Source organism: Cicer arietinum, chromosome 1 (genome assembly GCF_000331145.2).
Source record: "Cicer arietinum cultivar CDC Frontier isolate Library 1 chromosome 1, Cicar.CDCFrontier_v2.0, whole genome shotgun sequence".
Classification (NCBI taxonomy): domain Eukaryota; kingdom Viridiplantae; phylum Streptophyta; class Magnoliopsida; order Fabales; family Fabaceae; genus Cicer; species Cicer arietinum.
In genome coordinates, this window is record NC_021160.2 from 2,170,434 (window position 1) to 2,193,678 (window position 23,245).

At 33.3% G+C, this 23,245-nt stretch overlaps 2 protein-coding genes and 1 non-coding gene across 6 annotated transcripts; 2 read left to right on the forward strand and 1 right to left on the reverse strand.

Moving 5' to 3' along the window:
- Positions 1–869: 869 nt before the first annotated feature.
- Positions 870–5,344, reverse strand: LOC101510080 (protein GID8 homolog). 2 transcript variants are annotated; one of them, XM_004485684.3, is made up of 7 exons: positions 5,157–5,344; positions 4,916–5,042; positions 4,225–4,384; positions 4,026–4,132; positions 2,665–2,796; positions 2,301–2,457; positions 870–1,215 (listed from the first exon to the last, which is right to left on the reverse strand). In XM_004485684.3, exons 2-7 carry the CDS (start codon positions 4,964–4,966, stop codon positions 1,097–1,099), a joined length of 726 nt encoding a protein of 241 aa, XP_004485741.1. In that variant the 5' UTR covers positions 4,967–5,042; positions 5,157–5,344; the 3' UTR covers positions 870–1,096. The 2 variants fall into 2 exon arrangements, with proteins under 2 accessions (XP_004485741.1, XP_004485742.1); XM_004485685.4 differs by having other exon boundaries at positions 5,179–5,340.
- Positions 5,345–8,997: 3,653 nt separating this feature from the next.
- Positions 8,998–20,607, forward strand: LOC101510831 (helicase-like transcription factor CHR28). Of its 3 annotated transcripts, XM_073368993.1 has the most exons (13): positions 8,998–9,506; positions 9,749–9,813; positions 10,608–10,681; positions 10,965–11,267; positions 11,384–12,618; positions 14,193–14,264; positions 15,806–15,883; positions 15,980–16,856; positions 17,112–17,242; positions 17,394–17,615; positions 18,279–18,896; positions 19,094–19,303; positions 20,181–20,607. In XM_073368993.1, exons 1-13 carry the CDS (start codon positions 9,378–9,380, stop codon positions 20,283–20,285), a joined length of 4,119 nt encoding a protein of 1,372 aa, XP_073225094.1. In that variant the 5' UTR covers positions 8,998–9,377; the 3' UTR covers positions 20,286–20,607. The 3 variants fall into 3 exon arrangements, with proteins under 3 accessions (XP_073225094.1, XP_004485743.1, XP_027186047.1); XM_004485686.4 differs by lacking the exon at positions 9,749–9,813 and having other exon boundaries at positions 8,999–9,506; positions 10,603–10,681; XM_027330246.2 differs by lacking the exon at positions 9,749–9,813 and having other exon boundaries at positions 9,365–9,506.
- Positions 20,608–21,526: 919 nt separating this feature from the next.
- On the forward strand, positions 21,527–21,598 carry TRNAQ-CUG (transfer RNA glutamine (anticodon CUG)). The gene has a single exon. It is a non-coding gene; the product is annotated as a tRNA-Gln (tRNA).
- The last annotated feature ends 1,647 nt before the right edge of the window (positions 21,599–23,245 follow it).

Genomic DNA, 23,245 nt, shown 5'->3' on the forward strand with positions numbered 1-23,245 from the left:
TTTCCTCCATCACTTGTTTACTATCAGAAAGTTTTCAACCTCATTATAAATACCCATTGAGGAAATTGCTCAAAGTTTGTAACTTTCTTTCTTTGACAAAATGGGTTTGTTGGAAAACTTCGAATGGGTGAATGGTTATGGAAAGAAACGTTGTAGGAGCTTGTTTTGGAGGATGAGAGCTGCAGTGAAGAGGGCTTTGAACAATGGAGGCAAACAGAGGCGAAAATTTCAATATGATCCTTCAAGCTATGCACTTAACTTTGATGATGGATGTTCCTCTTCCTATCTTAGAGATACTATGCCAAAGAAATTCATTGCAGATGCACCTGTTCAAGAGTTCAAAGACATTGACAGCACAACCTGGGTTTATGTCATTTGGATCAAGACTTGAGGCAGCCTTTTTTATGTTCTTATTATGTTTCTGGTTTCATAGATAACAAAAAAAATGGCAGTTTTTTAATTATTGAGGAACTTGTTGCCATCCCTTTTGTTGGTGTACTATACATTACATTCTTTTCATTATTATGTCTTTAGCAAGAGTTTATAATATTATGTCTTTAGCAAGAGTTTATAATATGGTACAACTTTGCTAAATAAATTTTGTCACACACGGTTCAGAAGCAGCATTTAATTGCTCTATGGAGAAACAGGCACGAGTGTTATTCACCTTTTGCCAGAGAATTGTCGCTTCATTAATGAGGCATAGCAGAGAAGTGAAGATAATTCTGAACCGTAACGGTCCCTGGTAGTAGAAAATAAATAATCGTGTCTTATTTGGGCTAAATTCTACTATCATGATGTTAAACCTTATTACTTTCATATGCAACAGAAGTACTATATAACTTTCTTATGCAAGTTGCAACAGAATATGTTAATAATCGGTAACTTGAAGATAAAATGAATGGATAATAACTGTATTGACAATCTTTTTGTACAACGGTATAAACCACTGGAGCAGCTATCTAGGATAAAACGAACATCAATGTTATCAAACATCTTTCGATCAAAGTAATACACAATTTTTAACACCAATGACCACAATCACTTCATCTAGAACCTAAAATTCTCCAAACTGAATTTAAAATGTTACAAGAATTTAAACAGGATCTTCTAATGCAGCCGTGGATAGATCTTTTATGCGAGGATAAGTAGCTTTCTCATCCAGCTGGTTTTGGGCCCATAACAGCATCTTCAACAAGCTTGGAAGTTTTGGGTCTGGTGGAAGAACAAAAATACTATTAGCAAACTCTAGAGCTTTGAATTACCAAATTCTCCTCCAGGTAATGAAACATATAGCAAAGTAAATTGAAGTTTTTGTAACAATTTAGAAAAAATAATTCATAGCAGCGGAACACAAGACATGCCGGAAAGCCTGGTTGACAAAAAATGAACAAGTATGACCGAAAGGAAAAAAAACATGCTTAGTTTCACGGTAGGATTTACAAAATCACGGTGATTTGGTCCCACATGATTTTGTCAATTCCACTGCAAAATCAAGCATGCACGAAGTCTAATGGCAGTAACCCAAGTAATACTTCAAACTCAATCCTGAATTCTAAGGCTCTAGGCTTGTTATCATCCCTGTACATCACACACTTCATTGTCCTCTTGTTAAGCATGAACAAAATGGTTTGTCGTATTAAAAAAAAAAAGCAACTTCACCAATCAAGTGGATTCCAATCGCAATTCAATTGGAGAAGCTGAACACCATGCCAAATCTTTTCCAATGCATAGAGACGGGACATATATATAGACAATGCCTATGTCCCAATGGCATGCAAAGGAAATCAAATAAACTAATAGGATTTGACTAATAGTGAAGGTTTTGGTAGTTTGCATCAAGCTATAGGTTTAAAATTTCTTGCCACTGTGGTATACCAAAATGTAAAGGATGCCAACTGGCTAAACAAATGAATATGAGTAAGTCCTCAGAGCATTCCTTGGAATCTAGATTTGTAAAAGCAGGCAAATATTTCAGAAATGTTAATCACTAACAAGCGTTATAAGTTTTAATCGATTTTTCGGGTATAAACCATCACAAGGCACACTAATGGGATAGTGGTTGTTTAATCGGGTGAATCTGGCAAAGCTTCTATTTTGTTCCCAAATTTTACAACACAACAAGCTATTCAATAAACATATATATATAAATAATATATCTTAATCACCACACAACATGCAGCAATGCATAAAAATTACACACATTTCTTAGATAAACTAAGTAGCAAAACAGTATTTAAAACCATTCACATACCAAAGTTATATATAGAAACAAACAGATTTATGAAGAAAACACAAACCTTTTTCATGACTCTGGCTTGTAAGTATAGCTGCATTCACCTCGCTTGCTGTTTTTAGACGCTGTGATATGTCGAGAAGCTCTCCAACAGGACAATTAGAAACATCTTCAAAGGCAAGCAGTGCAACAGTCCTCTCCAATTCTTCCAAAAAGCTTTGCTGGCACCCAAATTTCAAGCATGCGTTAGCACCGAGTCTGTGCAAAAAATATTTTTGTTCCTATTTTGCTTTTTCATGACTATAGGCAATCCAAGTAACTAAACAGCCAAAACTATTAAAAAACCATTAATGAGAATGCCAGAAATACTTCACTAATAAAGATATGATATGACAATAGAGACACCAAAGTTAATTAGATGGGTTTACATTTTCCTCTCCCCTTGGTGCAAGCTCCTCCTGTGCAAATTCTAAAGCTTCTTCTACTTTTCCATTCCTGATTAGTTCGATCAACCGTTGCTGTTGAAGATGGAAAAATAATTGGGGGTTCGTGTCTAGTATCTGCAGACAGTATTACACAACAAATATTAATTTTTCAGAGCAGAATGTTGAATAAGAATAAGATCAATGAATGCTCCGATGAGTACAAAGCGTTTTATACGAGTTCTGCACACATTAAGAGTAAAGGAAAAAACAAGTAACAAAGACAAAGAAGGAGTTTACGGCAAGAAATTAATGACTAAATGGAAAATGAGTTCTCCGCAATTTTTCATTTATAAAATAATATGAGGACATAAAACATACCTACGAAATAAACTGTTGATAAAACATGAGAAATAATAAGAAAACAAAAATTTTAAACAATTAAATGAAAATGCTTGGAATTAAAGAATATACTCAAAGATAACAACATTGTTTTCGGCAAGTTATATCCCCTTAAATTGAGGTCCCACATCAACTAGAGATATGACCAAATTAGTTCCTATAAGCATGGACTATCCACACCCTTTGAGTTAGCGTTGTGGGGTAGAGTTGGGTCTAGCAAACTAAAATAGTATGTATCAAAGCCTATCCTAATTTGCTAATGAGGCATCCACATTTTTCCACAGTCCACACTCAAAAAATTAAATGTTGGGCTTGAAGAGGTGTGTTCAAATCCCATATCAACCAGATATATTACCTCGAGCTAGCTTTTGGAATTGAGTTAGGTTTAGTCCAAATTATAAGACCTCTATTGTTGATATTCTTATGATGCCGTCCCAATAAGCATATGATGTTAAGTAAGGATAGTATAGCACGGTTGGAGATAGTATGATAACCAAATAAAAAAATTGTGTCATGTACTGCTTAAATTCTGATAACAAAATTGATTACATCCACCAGACTTGAGAGGGTATGTTGAAATCCCGCGTCGACTAGAGATGTGGCCAAATTAGTTCTTATAAACTTATCCTCATCCTTTGTGTTGGCTTTTAGAATTGAGTTAGGTCCAACCCAAATTCTGAGACCTATGCTGTCGACATTTTTATGGTGCCATCCTCATAAGAATGTAAGTGAATCAAGCAAGGAAAGTAGGGAGGAGATACCGAGATAGTGAGATAACCAAATAAAAGAGGCGGTGTCATGTTCTATTTAAATTCTGCATCAATTTGGCCATAATCATGAACAATGTGTGCATTAATTATGTGCATTGCTCCATAAAAAATTGGACAACGAAAATTCATAGAAAGTGGCAGTTCACAGTTATAAACTTATAATTAAATTGGAAAAAAAGGGAATGGCAAGATCACCTCAGGATTTAAGTCATTGACTTTCTCGATTGCATCCTCAACATTACCACTTTGTACTGCCTTCTTAACAGCCATCCGATCGGTAATCGTAGCAAGATCTATGTCAGCTGTAGATCATTAAGGACAATCATAGATCAATAAAAAAAAGGATTCCCCCATCCCTCCCCAAAAAAGAAAATAAAAATAGAAAAAAGGATACGCTCAGTTCCAGACTCCTTGCGGAATTTCTCAGCAGCTTCAACATAACCCTCAGTGACAAGGAAATTCATAACCAATTTATTCATGTCTTCTTTCCTAATCTTGACATTATTAAGCTTCTTCTCCCAATCTTCCCTTGTTATCACTTTCTTTGATGCCGCCTTTACACGTGTATTTTAAAAACAAAAATAATTAGCATACCATAGCCATGAGATACATGGGAATCCGAATCACTACATTTCCATCGACCAAGATGCACAACATATATACAGCAAAAAGACTAAATTTAACTCCTTATACAAAACAAAACACATTTTTGTCTTGTGTAAAAGATAAAACAATTGAACTTGACTTACATCATTGTTTTAATTCACAGTTACATGTAAGAAAACAGTGACCTTACATGTATATTAATTATAAATTCATCTCTTTACTTCCCACATCAATTTCTAGAAATTAAAGCACAAAAGAGAACAAATCTGGACTCTGTTTCTGAACTTCCTTACAATCACAACGAAAAATAATGTAGAAAAATAAAACACTAAGGCTCTTAAACAAACTTAGATTTTAGATCATTTGCACAACTCGTATTATTTAAAAATTTATAACTTTTTTTTAATCAAGAATAAAATACAAGTCCACAGATAAATTTGGGGGGAAATATTAAAGAGTAAAGAGATAAAGCCAATTACCATTGCCTCAATTTCTGCAAGTTGACGAATCACAATCCAAAACAATGACATCAGTGCACAGACTCAAACCCCATTTTAACCCTAAACGACATCACACTCCTTAAAATTCCAAATAAGTCCACCAAAACTGCAGGTCGTATAATACATCAATGATTCAAAATCAAAACCTTCACATTCTTACGATCAATAATTTGAAAAATAAAATAAAATTAAAACAATCAAAATCCAAAACCCTCTTTACCGAAAGGTAGATAGTGATTCACCGCAAAATAATTGGGATGGAAATTGATTCTTGATATTTTTCTTTGGAAAGTGGTTGGTGGAACAAGTTGAAATGTGAGTGCGTGATGCACGATCCTTTTCTTTGAAACTTCTTCAATTCAATCGTACGGTTTTCTGAACTTCCAGAACTTGTGCTTCAGCTTGATCTTTTGCTTTGGTTCGGATTCGCTTCATTTTGCAGTTCTTGTATGGGCCGGGTTTTTTTGGTTTTTAATTATAGACTACTACCCACACCCTCTTTTTTAAGGTGGTGTCAACCCCGCAATTTTTTATTTGTTAGTGTATTTTTATACATTTTAAATAAATATTGTGAGGTAGATAAGGAATCATTTATATTTACGTGTTAACGTTCTTTATTTAATTTTGAGTAAATGTTCATTTTAGTTTCTAAGAAATTATTAGAGATTCATTTTAATCTTTAAGAAAAATAAAATTACTTCTCAATCTCTAAAATAAATCTTTGGTAATTTATTTTATGACTCGTAAATTTAATTCTTTCATGTGTAGTATTTATATAAAAAAAATCACAATTAAGTCATTAACAATGATTAAAAATAGACAATTAAGTTTCTAACAATAATTAAATGAATAATTTAATTCCATCAACAACAAAATCACTAAATTAAAATATAATTTAAAAAACAACGCCATTAATATCTAAATTAAATCACAACAGTATCTTTCATGAATGGTACATGAAATCATACATTCAAAAAACGCGAGCAGAAAGAATAATAACACATCTTCAGAAACGTGGAGGCGAATAACAAAATGGTGAGAACGGAGAAGAGAATGCAGCTTATGAAACAATCGAGATATACGACAAAAATTACACGTTTAAAATCACATACCACTATGATATGAAAATGGTTTCTATCTTAGACTTATAGTTTCTTTAAATGAAATAACAATAGAGTTTATTTTTTCTCTAAATTGAGCGAATAACTAAATTATGTCAGTTTATTTTTTTTAATGACTAAAATATGTTTTTAATTTCTTTAAACACTTAATTTAGTTTTTTAAAATTTATCAGAAATTAATTTGACTTGGTTTATCTTTCTTGTAAACTAAAAAATACTTTTATTTTTTTTTCAAATATTAAATTCGATCTCTAAACAAATTTAAAGAATCAAAATAACTTTTTTTTTTTATTTTTCACTCTAAATTGAGTGGGAATTAGAGAGAAGTTTATTATTAATTATTATAATAGTAATAGATATACGTTGATTTGACCTCATTATTGATGGTAGTTATAGCGGTTGATTAACTACTTATCTCTTATAATTTAATGTGGTCGATTGTCTCCCACCACTACTAATATTATTAATAAATAATTTTCAAAATATTTGTAAAAAGAAAATAAAATTAATTTTATATTCTAATTATTTTATTAGGGGTAAATGAATCTGTGTCAATTATAGAGTATAAACCAAAAATTTACTCTAATTATTTTAGGCTACTACACACGCCCCTTTTTTCTATAGTTTTATAGCTTTTATAATAACTGTTGCATTGTCTCACATTCTAGTAGACTAATTTTGACTTATTTTTGTTGTTTTGAACTTCAGCTAAATTTTCTTTATTGATTGCTCAACTCTTGCGGTTAAATTTATTTAATCATTTTCACACATAAGTGGTAAGTGATATACATTTTTATTTAGACTAGTAAATTAATAGATCACACATACAATCTAACTCCAATTTAATATAACAACAAACCTCAAAACAAAATCAAACAAAAACTGAATAAACATTTTAAAAAGATAAAACTATAAAAGTAACATAATTTAAAAATTAGTGCAACAATAATAAATCACAATTAGTAACTAAAGTATGAAAAAGTGGGAAAATTTGATAAATAGGAAAGTGTCTTTGAGTATGGAAAATGAAAAAATGTTTTCACATATGGTAAGTAAGAAACAAAATTGTAATAGATAAGTCATAATATGAAAAGTATCTTGGAGTTACACATTAATTAATCTAAAGTATATAGAGTGATGAGCAAATCTACAATTTGAATCTAAAGCACGTAGTCATCACTTTGGATCACTAACAATTATATAATATATAATTCATTTGAACACATATCTCAATTGTTAAGAAGAACAATTAGTCAAAAAACAACAATAATGACAATGACAATTAAGAAAAACATGTCAACAATGGCAATTAGTCTTTTATAATAACAATTGTTCATATTCATTACAATCCATGGCTAGTACAAAAACACAATTTCAACAATGTGGAATATCCACAATAATAACTAATACCCCAACAATTATGAGACACAATGCACTCATAATCATAAAAATCCTTAATTAAAAATAATATTAATAATCCCAATTTTCAAATAGATAAAAAAACTTAATAATAATTTTACAACACAAATATATTCCATATAGTCCTAATTCCGTAATTAACTAACCAAATTAATATAACTTTAACAATATAAAAAATGGATTTAAAAGATCATAAAATCAAATATCTATTATATTATTGTGTTGGGAGTCCTAAAGTGGTTTTGACAGTTTGAGTGACAAAGATATTATAGATTCATTTAAAAACTTGTAACAAAAAATAACTACTAATATTGACCATTTAAAAAAAATTTGTAACAAAAAACTTCACTATTGAAGGTTGGGATATACCATTGGTGGCACGACATGCATCGGAGGATACTCACGGAGGTGCATTGGTGGTGTGCTACTAAAAATAAATAGAAAATAAGAGAAAATATGGCATGTGAATGCAATGGATAGGAGAAATAAAAAGTCGTAGTCATAAAATTTGAAATTTCATGTCGTAAAGGTGTACACTGTCAATAATTTTGAAGGGGTTAAAATCAATTATGGAGTTTTAAAACTGATTTTTACATATTTAGATGATGTCGAGTAAAATTAATTATACATTTATAATTGATTATAATTTGAAGTTAGGATTTATAATTTTTGAGTTAAAACGTAATTTTTTACTAAAAAATATTGTTGAATTCACTTTTACCGAAACACATCAAAATATAAATCATTATACATTCATCTCATTTTTAATTAAAATAAATTAACTCAAATTCAACTAAAATTATCGCAAAATTAAACATACACCCATCATCCACTCTAAACTTTTGATATATAAGAAAATAAAAGTCACCAAACCAAAAAATAATTTAAAATTAAATGTAGTGAATAAAAAATAAAAATAAAAAGAATTAAAAATTCATCTGTCAAAGACCAAAAAAAAGACAAATTTAGTTGGAGTCTATAGAAAAAAAAATCAATTATGTAAAGAAAATAGTTAAAAAAATTAATGTGTTAAAATCACAAAATTGCATTTGTTTTCTAGAATTTTCACGTGCACATTACTCTCAAGGTTGTATTTTATTTTTATGCCATTACTTAATAATCGATTAAATTAAATATTATATAAAAATAAAAATATACAGATATACTATTATATATATTTATATTATATAAATAAATATACACATAAATAATATCTTATATTAACATAGAAGTTTAATGTCATTTACTAAATATGTACATCTTTTTTCCATCTTATTGTCAGTTTCACTCATAGCAAATAACTCTAAATTATAAAATTATTTTACTTTTTATTTATTTTTAGTGGTTTTCGTTTATTTAATATTCTTTCCTTTTACTTTCCTTTCTGATCCAAACATAGCAGTAGGCTTGTAGCAGCCTCCACTACAATGAGGTAGTAAACGGCGTCGTACATACTCAATTACGTGTACATTCAGCTTAACCGCGCGCCCACTATAACTATATAACAACTCGAATAACATACCCAATCATCGGAGAGCGCACTCCTTATTAACGTGCGCACACCCTACGTACCCCAAACCCTATTTAAACCTAACTTCACAATACACGATCGAGTCTTGTTCTCATCTTTTGTTCTTTCTCTCTCTAACTTTCTCTCTCCACGAGAAAAAAAAGTCGCATCGCGAACCTTCTCAGAAACCTTCATTGATTCTTCACGAACCCGCATCACGCTACACGCCAATTTTCCTTTTTCACACCTCTGTCTCTTTGGAGAATGCGATTCAACGCGCTGCTTTTCGATTTCGAGAATCAGCGCCGGAGGTTTTTGATTTCGGGGACACGAATCGGACAAAGCGAATTAGGGTTTTGATGCGATTGAGCTTGTTGGATTCTTGATTACCATGGCGGATGATGGATTTGAATTTCCGACACTGTTTGGGGACGATGGAGATGAATCCGATGACGAAAAGCTTGCAATGGATATCGAATCCTTTCTTAGCGTTCTTGATGAAGACTGTGTTCCTTCCGAGGTATAGCTACACGGACTTGATAATTGTGGTTTTGTGCTTGATTTGAGTGTGTAAAGAAAACCCTCTCCCACCAATTTTGTTAATGTTGTGACTGGGTCGTATCTAGTGCTCTGTAATTATATTCACGCTTTGGTGGTCGTTGCATGTTTGTTTTTTCATTGATTACATTGAGTGGTGGGATTTGCAGTATTATTACCTTTGTTTCCTTTTGCGGTTTTTTTGATTTGTAAAATTTCTTGTAGTATAAAACTTGGAATTTCGACAGAGCTCCAGGGCGTACTCATTCCAGTGAAGTAAATATATTGATGTAATTTCCTTTTGAAACAAGGGCTTTTTACTATGATAAATGTAGTTTAAGTTCGCGCCTTTCTTATTTTTGTACTTTGGGAAACTTTTAGCCATTTTGGGTATATATCTACTGTATTTTATACTTTGTCTAAGGTAATTCATTATGTGTTTTACAACTTCGGAAATTTCCGCTACATTAATTTATGTCGAGGCATGCATATACTGAATTATTGGAAGTGGTTTAGTAGGAAACACCAAAGTGCAATTGTTTTATAAGGAAAGTTTTAGTAAACTTTTTCTGTAAGATATGCTTTGTTGGATATTCCAATGGCATGTCACTCTGACCAACTTGTTCTGCTAAATTTGGATGAAGGTCCTTAGTTTTTAATTCCTCATCCCTTGAAGTTACTACGGCTGGTTTATATGTCTTGGTCTTTAAACCATATGCATGAAGAAATTGTTTTATTTTTCCCATACCTTTCATTTTCAGTTTCTTATAGTAATGTGGAAGGGTATTTGATATTTTTGACAATTTTGTGTTGCCCTGTGTTCCTCATATTTTTAGTTAGATTTTGGAAGTGCTGAATAGGTAGCCTGTGTTTATTCTCCTGGAGAAAAGGGCTTATTGTTTTGGATGAATGCTAGGAAGTCACAGTTTATGTTGCTTTATCTTCTCTTAGAAAATATATCATCCCTTCTTTCTTAAATATTTTTGTTTGAATACATCTTAAAAGGATTTCAAATTTGATTTCCCAAATTTCATGTGTATCTTACCTATCATAATGATTTTATGGAAATAATACTGCAGAGTAGTCACGAGGATTCTTCATTGAAAGACGTTTCACCTGGTGAATCTGGGGTCCATGATAATTTTTTACTTCAAAATGGTATGTAAACTTCTTTGGCATGTTTTTGGTCATTGATTCTTGTCCTTGTTGGATGTAATTGATCTGTCTAAATTGAGAAATAGGCACTTTCTTCAGTTTCTTTTCTAAATTTTGTATGTGAAATACATAGTTGCAAATATTTTATAGTAGATTGTTCTTGCCTAGACTCTCCAGTGATGGAATAACCACTTTTTCCTAGATTTTACTTTTGTGGGTTCTAAGTTCTGTTCAGAAAGGTCAGATTCTGGGATCAGGGTCTCAATTCATTTATCTGGTTCTGCAGGGAATACCATGCCTGACTCCGAACTTGAAAACCAGGGACCTTCATCACAGACGTGTTCTTCCCCATATGCTTTTGCTGGTGGTTACAGGGACACGTTCTCTGTTGTTGAAAGTGATGAGATTTATTATGTAGAAAGGGATGGAGTTTCTGAACGCGAGATGCCTTCTTACAGTGTGGACACAAGTTTGGCCGAGGCAAATTCAAACTACCCAACTGTTTGTGGAGATAGTTTGAACTCAAGTATGTGGAAGGGTGAAAATGATAGCCAAATCAAACATATTGGAGATGATGTAGAATCTGAACGTATGCAAAATCTTCACTGGCTTATCATTATATTTAGATATTTGCATTTCCACCATTCTTTCAAACCTTACTTCACATCTTTGTCACACCAGTCTGATTATCTTTTCTCCTTGCAGATGCTTCACACAGCTCTATCATTGAGAATGTTGATGGAACTTTTGAAGATTTTGGAACAGCTTTGAAAGACATTATTGGAGTTTCTAGGCAGCAGGAAAATGACTCGTGTACATCTTTTGAAATGCCGTTTGTGGATGTTGACAGACCTACACATTTTGGAACTTCAACCAATTCTACTATTTGTCAAGGTTCCGACGTTCCTACTGATTTTTATGGATACTATCCATCTTTGAATAGTTACCAGGGTATAAATGTTAGACCTGTTGTTTTCGACAGTTCTGGTTATTTGCCTAGTGGTGCTTGTCCCCAATTCTGGAAAAATGAAGAGATGGTAAATAGTAATATGAAGGTTGAAAGAATGGATTCTGGTTATTTGCCTAATGGTGCTTGTCCTCAATTCTGGAAAAATGAAGAGATGGTAAGTAATATGAAGGCTGAAAGAATGGATTTCTTAACCGATACTACAAATATGATCAGTGGCATGCATTTGAGGACTATTGGTCGGATGCCTTTTCAGGATAGTCAATTTATGCCAGCAGATAGTGAATATCCTTCATTTTTTCCTGGTAATGTTCTATTTGAAGACAGTGAATCAGCAAAACTATCATGTGCTCCATATATTTCTAGTGAAGACCAGTCGCATATTGTCAAAGCTGAAAGAGATGAAATGATTATGCCTTATCAAAATTCTTTTCATAATGAGGATACCAAGTTAAATGCAGGTCAAGAGGTGAAACAATTAAATGGTATGTTCCCTACTATTGGATGTCAGAATGATTTTTTCAAGAGTGAGGATAGTGATACAATTGTAACAACTGAGAATGCCAATTACTATCAAGCTCTTATTGATGAAACTGCTAATAAATTTCCCAGAAACATTGGAAGTTTGAATTCAAAATCCTTAGATAAATCTCGATCTATTGCCCAGGCATCAATCAACGGGAAACACTATAATTGTGTTGTAAGTGAGCTAGAGGATAAACCAACTGAATATAAAAGTATTGATTCTCAACTTTCAAAAAGAAGTACTGAGGGATCAAATGTCGAGGATGACTTTGATGTTTGCATTATTGAAGACATCAGTCACCCTGCACCTACAAGTTGGTCTTCTGAACCAGATAATTCCCTTAATATGTCACAATCTTCTAGATTTGATTATACCCAACCTTATATGGTGGGAGGCACAAGACCAAAGCCACGCGACGAGCAATACGTATTACGAGCTGCATTGCAGGTTGCTACTTTTATTTTTGCAACAAGTATTCTTTTCACATGCCACTCCTTCCTCTTATTGTGATGTTAAATCATTTTGTAGTAATTGATAATCGTTATCTGAGGAATATGAATATGATAGAAGTTGGTGGTGCAGAATGCATGCATGATTTAAATTATTGTTATCTCATTTGTTTTGTGATATAATTTTTTATACTGTTTTGTGTAAGATGTTTCTTTTTCTGGGATGGGTAGGGTCTTAAAGAATTTGGATGTGTTGTTGTTTCTCCCCCTTTCTTAAATATATGTTTTTAGTCCATAAAATTTCATAATTTGGTTTTTAGTCTGTATAAATCTTTTCTAACATTTTTTGTTCTCGCAATATTTTCTGTCAAAACTTTTAGTCTCTCCTGTTAAGTCAACTCAAGTTTGACTAATGGAAGTCTGCTGGTGCTACAACGAGGACATTTTAAATGATGTGGATGTTAATTAAAAAATAATGAACATGTTTTTATTTATTTATTTATTTATTATATTAGGTTAGCTAATCCATTAATTAATACTACTTAATTCTAATATTCAATTATTTCCCTAAAACTCTTTTCTTCTCATTCTCAATGAACAACCCCACCAACCCGATCTCCCTTCTCATATTTTCACCATCCTCTTTCGTCCCCACTGGCAATAAGATCCATCTGATAACACTTCAATTCCTTCTCTAACCCCAACCCGTCTCACTTCTCTCTTCAATCTTAACCTTCACCCTCTCACCGCCATAAAATTCTGCCGATGGATCCATCTCACCATCATGGTTTCATCCCCACAGTTCATTCCAACCAATGGGTTTCTTTGTGCAACTGAAAATGTTGGAAACTCCATGATCAAGTCGTGTGCTTCCCCACAAGAAGCAAGGTTTGTTTTGAATCTCTTGCATCTAGTGAACTTCATTCATGATGAACCACTCGCATTTATGCTCTCAAGTTGTTCTTGCAAATGAGCGATGATAGTTGTTATCCCACTGCTTGAACTTCTATGGTTCTCGCAGCTGCATTCTATGAGGTTGGTTCAACTCTTTTGGGTGTTAGATCCAGTGGATCTTTGATGGTGGAGCTTAGTCATGCTTTTGGAGGTTAGGGTTCAATGGATCTTTAATGGTGGAAGAACTAATCTTAAAGAAAGATGGTTTAGGGTGGGTTAGCAGCCATGAAGGTGGGTTGGGGGAGACTTAGGTGAGTGTGGGAGTTGATATTTGGGTTTGTTTTTCATAATAAATTAATAAATACATGTTCAATGTTATTAATTATCCACATCATTTAAAATGTCCAGATGGCATTGTCACATGGATTTCCATTAGTCGAACTTGAGTTGACTTAACAAGAGGGACTAAAAGCTATGGTTGAAAATATTGCGGGGACTAAAAGTCAAAGAAAAACTTTTGAGGGAATAAACAAACTTTTGAAATTTTTAAGGGACTACAAGTAAAAACATATTTAACCCCTAAATTTTTTGCATGACTTGTCAAACATATAATATATTTGTTTACCATGTCCTACATGTCTGAAACTTGAGCGAACTAATTTCTGTGGTCGATTGCAGGATCTATCACAGCCAAAGGCAGAAGTTAGTCCACCAGATGGACTGCTGGCAGTTCCTCTGTTACGTCATCAGGTTACTTTACAAGTTCAATCTTTTAATTTTTTGACGTAGTCTCCTTTAAAAATGTTGTTATAGGTGTATTTAGGTTTCCCATACCCGTAGAGCAGCGTTCACATTAAAATGAATGGGAATGTGAGTTTTGATGGTCTGGATCTGGAATTTGCTAGTCAAACTGAAAATGGAACATTTTTAGAATTTATTCATCATATTAATGAATGGATTGTATCAATGATTGGAACTTGGTGTTTTATTTAAGAAAATAAGGAAAACTCCTGTTTACAGGGATCAAAGTCACACGTTTCTAATGTAAAAAAGAGTCACAGGTTTCTTGCTTGCATACCCACCAAACATGAGATCAAAAGATAGAAATATTGCTGTGCCTTTTAAGGGTATAATACTTCTTCCATTCCCTAACCTCCCAATCCTTACTGATAACTGCATACTTACCTTCCCTTTCTCATTCTTTCTGCCTTTCATCATTATCGTAGTAGATTTCACACCCTCACTTAACTGTCATGATTGCAGGGAGGTACACCTTTCATTCCTATCTTGACCCTTGGTCACTGCATCCTTGCTGCCTTAATAATATGAGTAACCATATGATGCTAGGAATCGATAGTTAGTGGGGTGTTCACATCCAAATTGATAAAAAAAAAACCAAAAACCGCACAAAACCAAATATTATAGGATGTGTCTGAATCTTCTTTTGTAAAAACCGCTCGGATTGGGTTGGATTTTGGATTCATTTATCAAAACCGAACTAAACTGCATATATAACTTTTAATACTTATTTGTTTTTTATTAGCATGAGATGTTGCATTAATCTATTATTTGTTAGTTTTAATTTAATATATTTATATAACTATTTCATATATTTAAAAAATAATCGATCTATGTTATTCTGTAGAGTTAATTTTTAGTTTATTGTATGTTATATTTTGCTTCAAACTTGTTGATTTTATGTAACTTTATAATGTTAGTATTAAAACAATCTTTTTATAATTGTAATTTAGATCAATCGAAAACCTATCCAATTTAAACTGCATTAATTTGTTTCAAATTGGATTTTTTTAAAGATATCATACAGACTGAACACGGTTATTTTAATCTTTGGATCAAATTTGTTTTTGCTTTATAACCGATCTAAATCGCACTGCGAACACCCTTTATTAGTGGTCTGCTGGCATTTGCCTATAGTTCCGACTTCTGTGAATTTCGGCACACCTTGGTTTTTAAAGATAGCGAAGTTGAAAGGTGGCATTAGTTCGGATACTATTCCTAGTTTAATAATTAATATATCTGACAATGGACAATAGATTGCTTCCAAATTTCTGAAAATAAGTCCTTTTTTCCCCCAATAAGGTATCGAACATTGTTGCATCAGATATTTGCTTTCCTTTTAAAGTTGTACACTGTTGGTTGACTGCAAAAAATCTTGTGTGAATCAGTTTGACGTATCTTATTATCACCCCCCTAGAATTTCTTTTTGATGTCCCGATACTTTCTTTTTCTGTATCTTTGGGTCATCCAACTGATAAAAGTTGTTGTGTTAGAGAATCGCTTTATCATGGATGGTTCAGAAGGAAACATCAAGTTTATATTGTTGTGGAGGAATTCTTGCAGATGACCAGGTCAGTGCACTGTTGTCATTCTGGGACGGTAATTGGCTGTCAACAATTATCAGGTTTCCTTGTGAATTAATTGATTTAAAAGCTGCTCTCTTGCAGGGTCTTGGTAAAACAGTGTCAACTATTGCTTTAATACTAAAAGAAAGGCCTCCACTGCTGAAGACATGCAATAATGCACTAAAAAATGAATTAGAGACTTTGGATTTGGATGATGACCCACTTCCCGAGAATGGAGTAGTGAAGAAAGTTTCTAACATGTGCCAAGATATATCTAATAGGAATCCAATCACAAGTGTGAATTTGTTGGTGCATGCAAAGGGCAGGCCATCTGCGGGAACCCTTATTGTTTGTCCTACTAGTGTCCTAAGACAGTGGGCTGATGAGCTGCAGAATAAGGTAACTTGCAAAGCAAATCTCTCTGTGCTTGTTTACCACGGGAGCAGTCGAACCAAAGATCCTTATGAGCTTTCCAAGTATGACGTTGTGTTGACAACTTATTCTATTGTCAGCATGGAGGTCCCTAAGCAGCCTCTGGTCGACAAAGATGACCAAGAGAAAGGAGTTTATGAAGATCATGCTGTGCCGAGCAAAAAAAGGAAATGCCCTCCTAGTTCTAGTAAAAGTGGCAAGAAGGGTTTAGATAGCATGATGCGTGAGGCTGTTGCACGCTCTCTTGCAAAAGTAGCCTGGTTTAGAGTTGTCCTGGATGAGGCCCAGAGTATAAAGAATCACAGAACTCAAGTTGCAAGGGCTTGCTGGGGTCTTCGAGCTAAACGCAGATGGTGCTTGTCAGGGACTCCCATCCAGAATGCAATTGATGATCTCTACAGTTACTTTAGATTTCTTAGATATGATCCTTATGCTGTGTACACATCATTCTGTTCCACCATCAAGATTCCTATTAGCAGAAATCCATCAAAAGGGTATAGAAAGCTACAAGCTGTCTTAAAGACGATAATGTTACGCCGGACCAAAGGTAAGACTTGCTGCGAGAATTTTACATCATCATTTAGTTAGTCATTACTCGAGATTGCCCTCTGCTTGGGAATGCAATGCTTTTTGTTATGTGATAGAAATCAGTTTGGAACAGGTTCTGTAAATATATTTTACATTCTTATTTTCTTGCCTTGTTAGCTGTTTTATTATGCTAGGATTCATTCAATTGAATGACTGTCACTAGCACTAGATTCAAATTTGTTTGTGACTATGCAAGTGTGATCATTTACTGTAGGTACACTTCTTGACGGGGAACCAATTATTTCTTTGCCACCTAAGTCTGTAGAGTTGAAAAAGGTGGAATTTTCACAGGAGGAACGTGATTTCTATTCCAAGCTAGAGGCTGATTCACGTGCACAGTTTCAGGTATGATCTATCCTTAGTCCTTTCTCCTTTGAAAGGTCTTGAAAGATTAGGATACTCAGTCTTTGTATTCATTTCATTTCCATATCAAGAGTATTGCTTCTTGTAGCTTATTTTCATGGTAACCCTTATTGAGTTTCTGTTTATATAATAGGAATATGCTGATGCTGGAACTGTGAAGCAAAACTATGTCAACATTTTATTGATGCTTTTGCGCCTTAGACAAGCTTGCGATCACCCTTTGCTTGTCAAGCGTTACAATTCTACTTCTCTGTGGAAATCTTCAGTTGAGATGGCAAAGAAGCTTCCTCAGGAGAAACAGTTATCTCTTTTAAAATGTTTAGAGGCTTCCTTGGCCCTCTGTGGTATCTGTAATGTATGTTTGTCCCTTTTTTATATACTTTAAATATATATATATATATATATGGATTGATGTCAGTGCATGAGATTCAGTGTGTGCACATGTATTTTTTATGTTTAGAAAAATGTAATTTTTAGAGTGAAAGGAGAGAAAAGGTGAAATGATTTGGAAAAATGTAATTTTATATATATATATTTTTTATGTTTAGAAAAATGATTTTTTAGGTAGGTAATTCCACCTACAAGTCAAATCAATATTAGCTGATCTTATGCTTCTGTTTATTCTAATAGCACAGCTACTCAACGACACTTACAACTTACTTTCGGTGCACTGCAGATAGCAACTTAATCCCAAATGTCTTTCTTAATTACTTCCGTTTGTTTTCACTTGGCTTGCAAAATGATTGTAGTTATGTACTATTTTGGGGTAGGTGGGAGTAATTGAAAAAGGTGGAGGAAAATTATAAAAAATGAGGGAATCTGGGGTCCTTTTTCTTCTTGCTTTTCAAGATAGATAGAAAGGATGACTGAGAGTTTTTTGCAAACCCTCTTGCTTGATGGAAGTTGAAGTTGAGAGTAATATTATGTATCATCACGATTGGCCATATTTTTTTGGCAAATTATATTTCGGTACATTGTCTTCTTTGCTCTAACATGCTTCTCTCATGTTTCTATTCAGGATGCTCCTGATGATGCCGTTGTTTCAGTCTGTGGTCATGTTTTCTGTAACCAGTGCATTTCTGAACACCTTACTGGTGAGGACAACCAGTGCCCTGCAACAAACTGCAAAACTCGACTAAGCACGTCTTCAGTGTTTTCCAAAGCCACACTGAACAGTTCTCCATCTCATCAGGCATGTGATCATTTACCTGGTTACTCTGGTTCTGAGGTTGTGGAGGCTGAACCTTGTTCTCGGGCTCAGCCATGCGATTCCTCAAAAATAAAGGCTGCACTGGAGGTGTTGCTTTCATTGTCTAAGCCACAATGCCATATTTCCCAAAAAAGTTCTGTGCAGAGCACTTCTAGGGAAAGTACTGATTGCAGCTCCACTTCTGCTGATAATGGACAATCCTTTAATGATGTTTGCGAAAAGAAAAGTGTGTTTATGGAGAAAAGCTCTAACAGTTCAGTTGGTTCTGTTGGGGAGAAAGCTATAGTGTTTTCTCAGTGGACCGGGATGCTAGATTTACTTGAAGCGTGTCTCAAGAATTCTTCAATTCAGTATAGAAGACTTGATGGAACAATGTCTGTTATCGCAAGAGATAAAGCCGTTAAAGATTTTAACACACTCCCTGAGGTTTGTAACGTTATAGACAATGATATCAATTACTGAAGTTCTGGATTTTTCATCTTAATGGTATTGTGAGTTAGCAAACCTCACCTAGAAAAGGCTTTAGTTGTAGTATGAGTATTCTGAGTTAGATACTTCAAATAATAATGTATGGTTCTATCCGTGTTTTGAATATTTGTTAAGCTTGTTTTGTTATCTTTCAGGTATCAGTTATGATAATGTCTTTGAAGGCTGCTAGCCTTGGTCTGAACATGGTGGCAGCCTGCCACGTTCTCATGCTAGATCTATGGTGGAATCCTACAACTGAAGATCAAGCCATAGACAGAGCGCATCGAATTGGACAGACTCGTCCTGTTACAGTTTTACGGTTAACAGTCAAAGATACGGTTGAAGACCGTATTTTAGCTCTGCAGGTACTTTTCTTGGTTCAATGTTAGCTTCTATTTTCATTGCTGTCAAGGAAATGTGTTTTATATTGTTCTAGTTTTATGTAAGAAGGTGCCTCACTTAATAAATTCTTAAATTATTCAGTAGCAGATATATGGAAATTTTGACATGGTTGGCTTTTTTAATTTTACAGTTTTGAGGAACAATTATATAACTACGGATAGAAAGAAATATCGATGCAAAGAAGTCTTTCTATTAAAGATGCATCATACACATATATGTCTGGTGCTAAATAAATTTACAATTTCTTTTAAGTAATATTTTTCTGTTGACGATTATTCTTTTCCTATCTAATTTGCTGATAGGCACCCAAAAATAGGAATTCAACTGCATTAATATGGAAATTTTATTAGGCAATTTGAGAAGCTTATTTTTTTTCTTCTGAATTCCCAACTGATTTCCAGCCTGCCTCTTCCCTCTCCCCTCAGCTTCCCTCACCATCTCCAGCTTAGCAGTTAGTTAAGATACTCATCTAATTTTGCTCGGGTGGGTCCGACAGTGTGACCCACACTTCTTGGGCCTATGGTCTGCTTCATTTGCTCCTATATAAAATTTGTCCATAATTAAAACAGTAATCATGAACAAAATTAGTAGTTGTAATTTCATCACTAAAATGTGTAAATTTTCTGTTGGTTGACCGCCAAACAATGTATTCTGTAGCATTTATCTTTCAATGATGCTTCCGTGCCTCTTAAGATGTCAGATTTGGTTATTTTAGTTCTCTGGTGCCTGCATATTTCACGTTCTTGTGCTTTTTAAAATATTCTATTATTGTGTCCATGCAAAAATATTGATGGTTGTTGATGCTTGAAGATATGATCATTTATATATTTGATTTTGCAGCAAAAGAAGCGAAAGATGGTTTCATCTGCTTTTGGAGAGGATGGAACTGGTGGTCGTGAAAGTCGCCTTACAGTGGATGATTTAAAATACTTGTTCATGATGTGATTAGGCATACATACTTAGGAATATAATTTTAAATTTTTGAATTGGTATTTTTTTACCTGGGAGCTGGCGTCATTGTAGGTTGCTTTTTTGGTGACAGCAGAAGAAACAGTGAAATTTGTCTAACATGGCCTCTCTGACTTTTGACATGAAGGTTATGTGAATTGTGGTTACAGTTGATGATTCGTTGGTAAACACCTTGAAATTTTGGTTTAGTCTTTTGATATTTGTATAGGATGTAGAGAGCAGTAGCATAGACAGTAACATAGAAATTCTTGTTCTTATTGTAAATAATATATAAAATAGATAATATTTTTTCCCTTTATTTAGGTTTGTTTTAATTCTTTCTATTATTGTAGGTTTCTTTTAATTCTTTCTATTATTGTAGGTTTCTTTTATATATGATTATTCAATCAACTGTGCGTGAGGTCTTGTTTGGGGAGTATGGTTTTGACATTTAAAAGGGAACTTTTATTTATTTATTGAAAGTGCAGTTGAGTAATTGTCTAAAATCTCTATTGGGTTGATAACAATCTATGATTGATTCTGTGATGAAAATTAATAGCTGTTTAACTTGTTGAATTCTTTACGCCATTGTTCTTGTTCGAAGTTCAAAATTTAGATGTAACTGTTTGACTTTGTTTTTTACATTTTACTTATTTTGAATAGTTGATGTTTTGTTTATAACATGGTGGATGGACTTTGTATTCATATATATGAAGAAAAATAATATACATTAGTTTAGAGTATAGACTTCAAGTGTTTACGACAAACACATCCCAGCTATCTTAATTCTTACTTCCAATCTCATTATTTGTCTGTTTGAAATGCTAAAACATTTTTTCCAATAACATCCCTACACCATTAAATTGTATATCTAAGAATTTCATTGCTACTAATTTCAACTAGGATGAAATTATATAAGTATTTTGTCTTTATATCATTTTTTTATTTATTTTGTAAATCATCACAATTAATTTTTTTTTAAGTGGACATTGTTTAAAACGGCACTTATAATAAGGCATAAGAGACTTCGAGTAATAAAAGAGCAACCCAGGAAGGTTATTAGATATTTATTTTGTATTAGTTACAATTATAATGATAATATAAATTTCAAACTTTAATTTGGTATTATTTCGACGGAGTGGCGTTGAGCACAAATAATCGTTAAAGGAGAGAATTATTTCGGAAAAATTTCATTAAACTATTAATATATATGTTTTCCGAATTGAATGAACACCAGCGGTCCCATGGTCTAGTGGTCAGGACATTGGACTCTGAATCCAGTAACCCGAGTTCAAGTCTCGGTGGGACCTTTGTTCTTATATTTTTATGAATATAGGTGTTTTCTTTTAGTTCTCGCGACTTGGTGGATCGATTTTGTTAATGAGTAAATTATAGTGATAATTAGCACTCCTCACGGTTTGTGAAACAGTTTTGTATTTTTCTTTACATAATTTTTAACATTTTTTTAATTTTATTTTTTTAGTGAGTATCAGAAGAGCAAAAACAGACGGCGAACATTCTCGAGTTCAACCTTCTATACAATCAAATGGGAGAGCTGCAGTTGAAAAAAGAAGAAAGAGGAACGAAGAAATGCAGACGCATGAGTTTGAGCAAGATCATGTGTTTGATGAAGAACATGATCAGCAGCACTAGAAAGATCATGTGTTTGATGATGAACATGATCAACAACACCAATTTTAACACGAACATCATCAGCAGTCTAAAGAACCTATATTTCCTGGAGGTCCTTACGATCTTTATGTCCTTAAGGATTATGAGCACCATATTGCAATTAAAGTATGAAATGAACATGTTAGTAAATAATTTATTTTATTACATATTATAATATAGCATAATATGTCTATTTTAATATATTTGTAGTATATGTTATTATAAAGCTAATTTTAGGATATACGTAAGTTGATTTTATGTTATTACAAAGCTGATTTTAATGAAATAATTGTATATTTAGATTATAAGTTATTGTGTGTTATTTTCAATTAAACAGGATAGACGTGCTTTAAAAGTTGTTTCAAATGGCAAAAAGCAAAACAAATTCATTGATATCAGATATGTATTATCTGCTCAAATAGATCATTGAATTACTATATCTGGATTACATCCTCTGCAAATATGTAGTTTGCACATGATTGACGACAATCTGATATATTGATGATGTTAGGGGTCTTTTGAGCACCCCATGTTATAGAGAGTTTTTCACACCTCCCACTAATGTTAATGAAGATTTGGCAATTGCTGCTGCTGTTGAGTTATTGGGAGTTGATTATGATGAAGTTGTAACTGAAACTAGGACCAATAGAGGTGCCTCATATAGTTTTGAGTGGTTGAAAGTTGTATTTTTTAAGAAACTTCATGAAGGACGATACGACTGTGCAGCGAGGGCATACCTACTTCATTTGGTAAGGTGTACCATTCTAGCTGATAAAAGTTTTACTTTTGTATCTGCAAAATATTTGTTTCTTTTTCAAGACCTTGATACTTGTGGTAAATGGGCATGGGGATCAGATGCGCTTGTTGTTTTATATGACTATCTTAGAGATGATACACTGCCTGCAAAGAAGCAGATTGGAAGATACTTATCTCTATTTCACGTACTATTATATTTGTTACTTATTATATTGTTATTTCATAAGATGCTTATTTGATTATTTGTATTTTTTTTATAAATTATTTACAGACATGGACTTATGAGCATTTCCCTGACATTTGTAAATGGGATATGGATGAGCCTATATCTTCGATGTCACGAATGATTCGATGGACGACAAAACAAACATCTGAGAACGTTGCATACTACAAAGCAAAGTTGGATGCTTTGAGAGATACTGATATTATCTAGATGTCAAATTATGATGAGAACTCTATGACACAATTTCAGTATGTGTTGTTGTGTATATGCTCTTTGTGGCCCTTACTTATATCAAATGAACATTTTA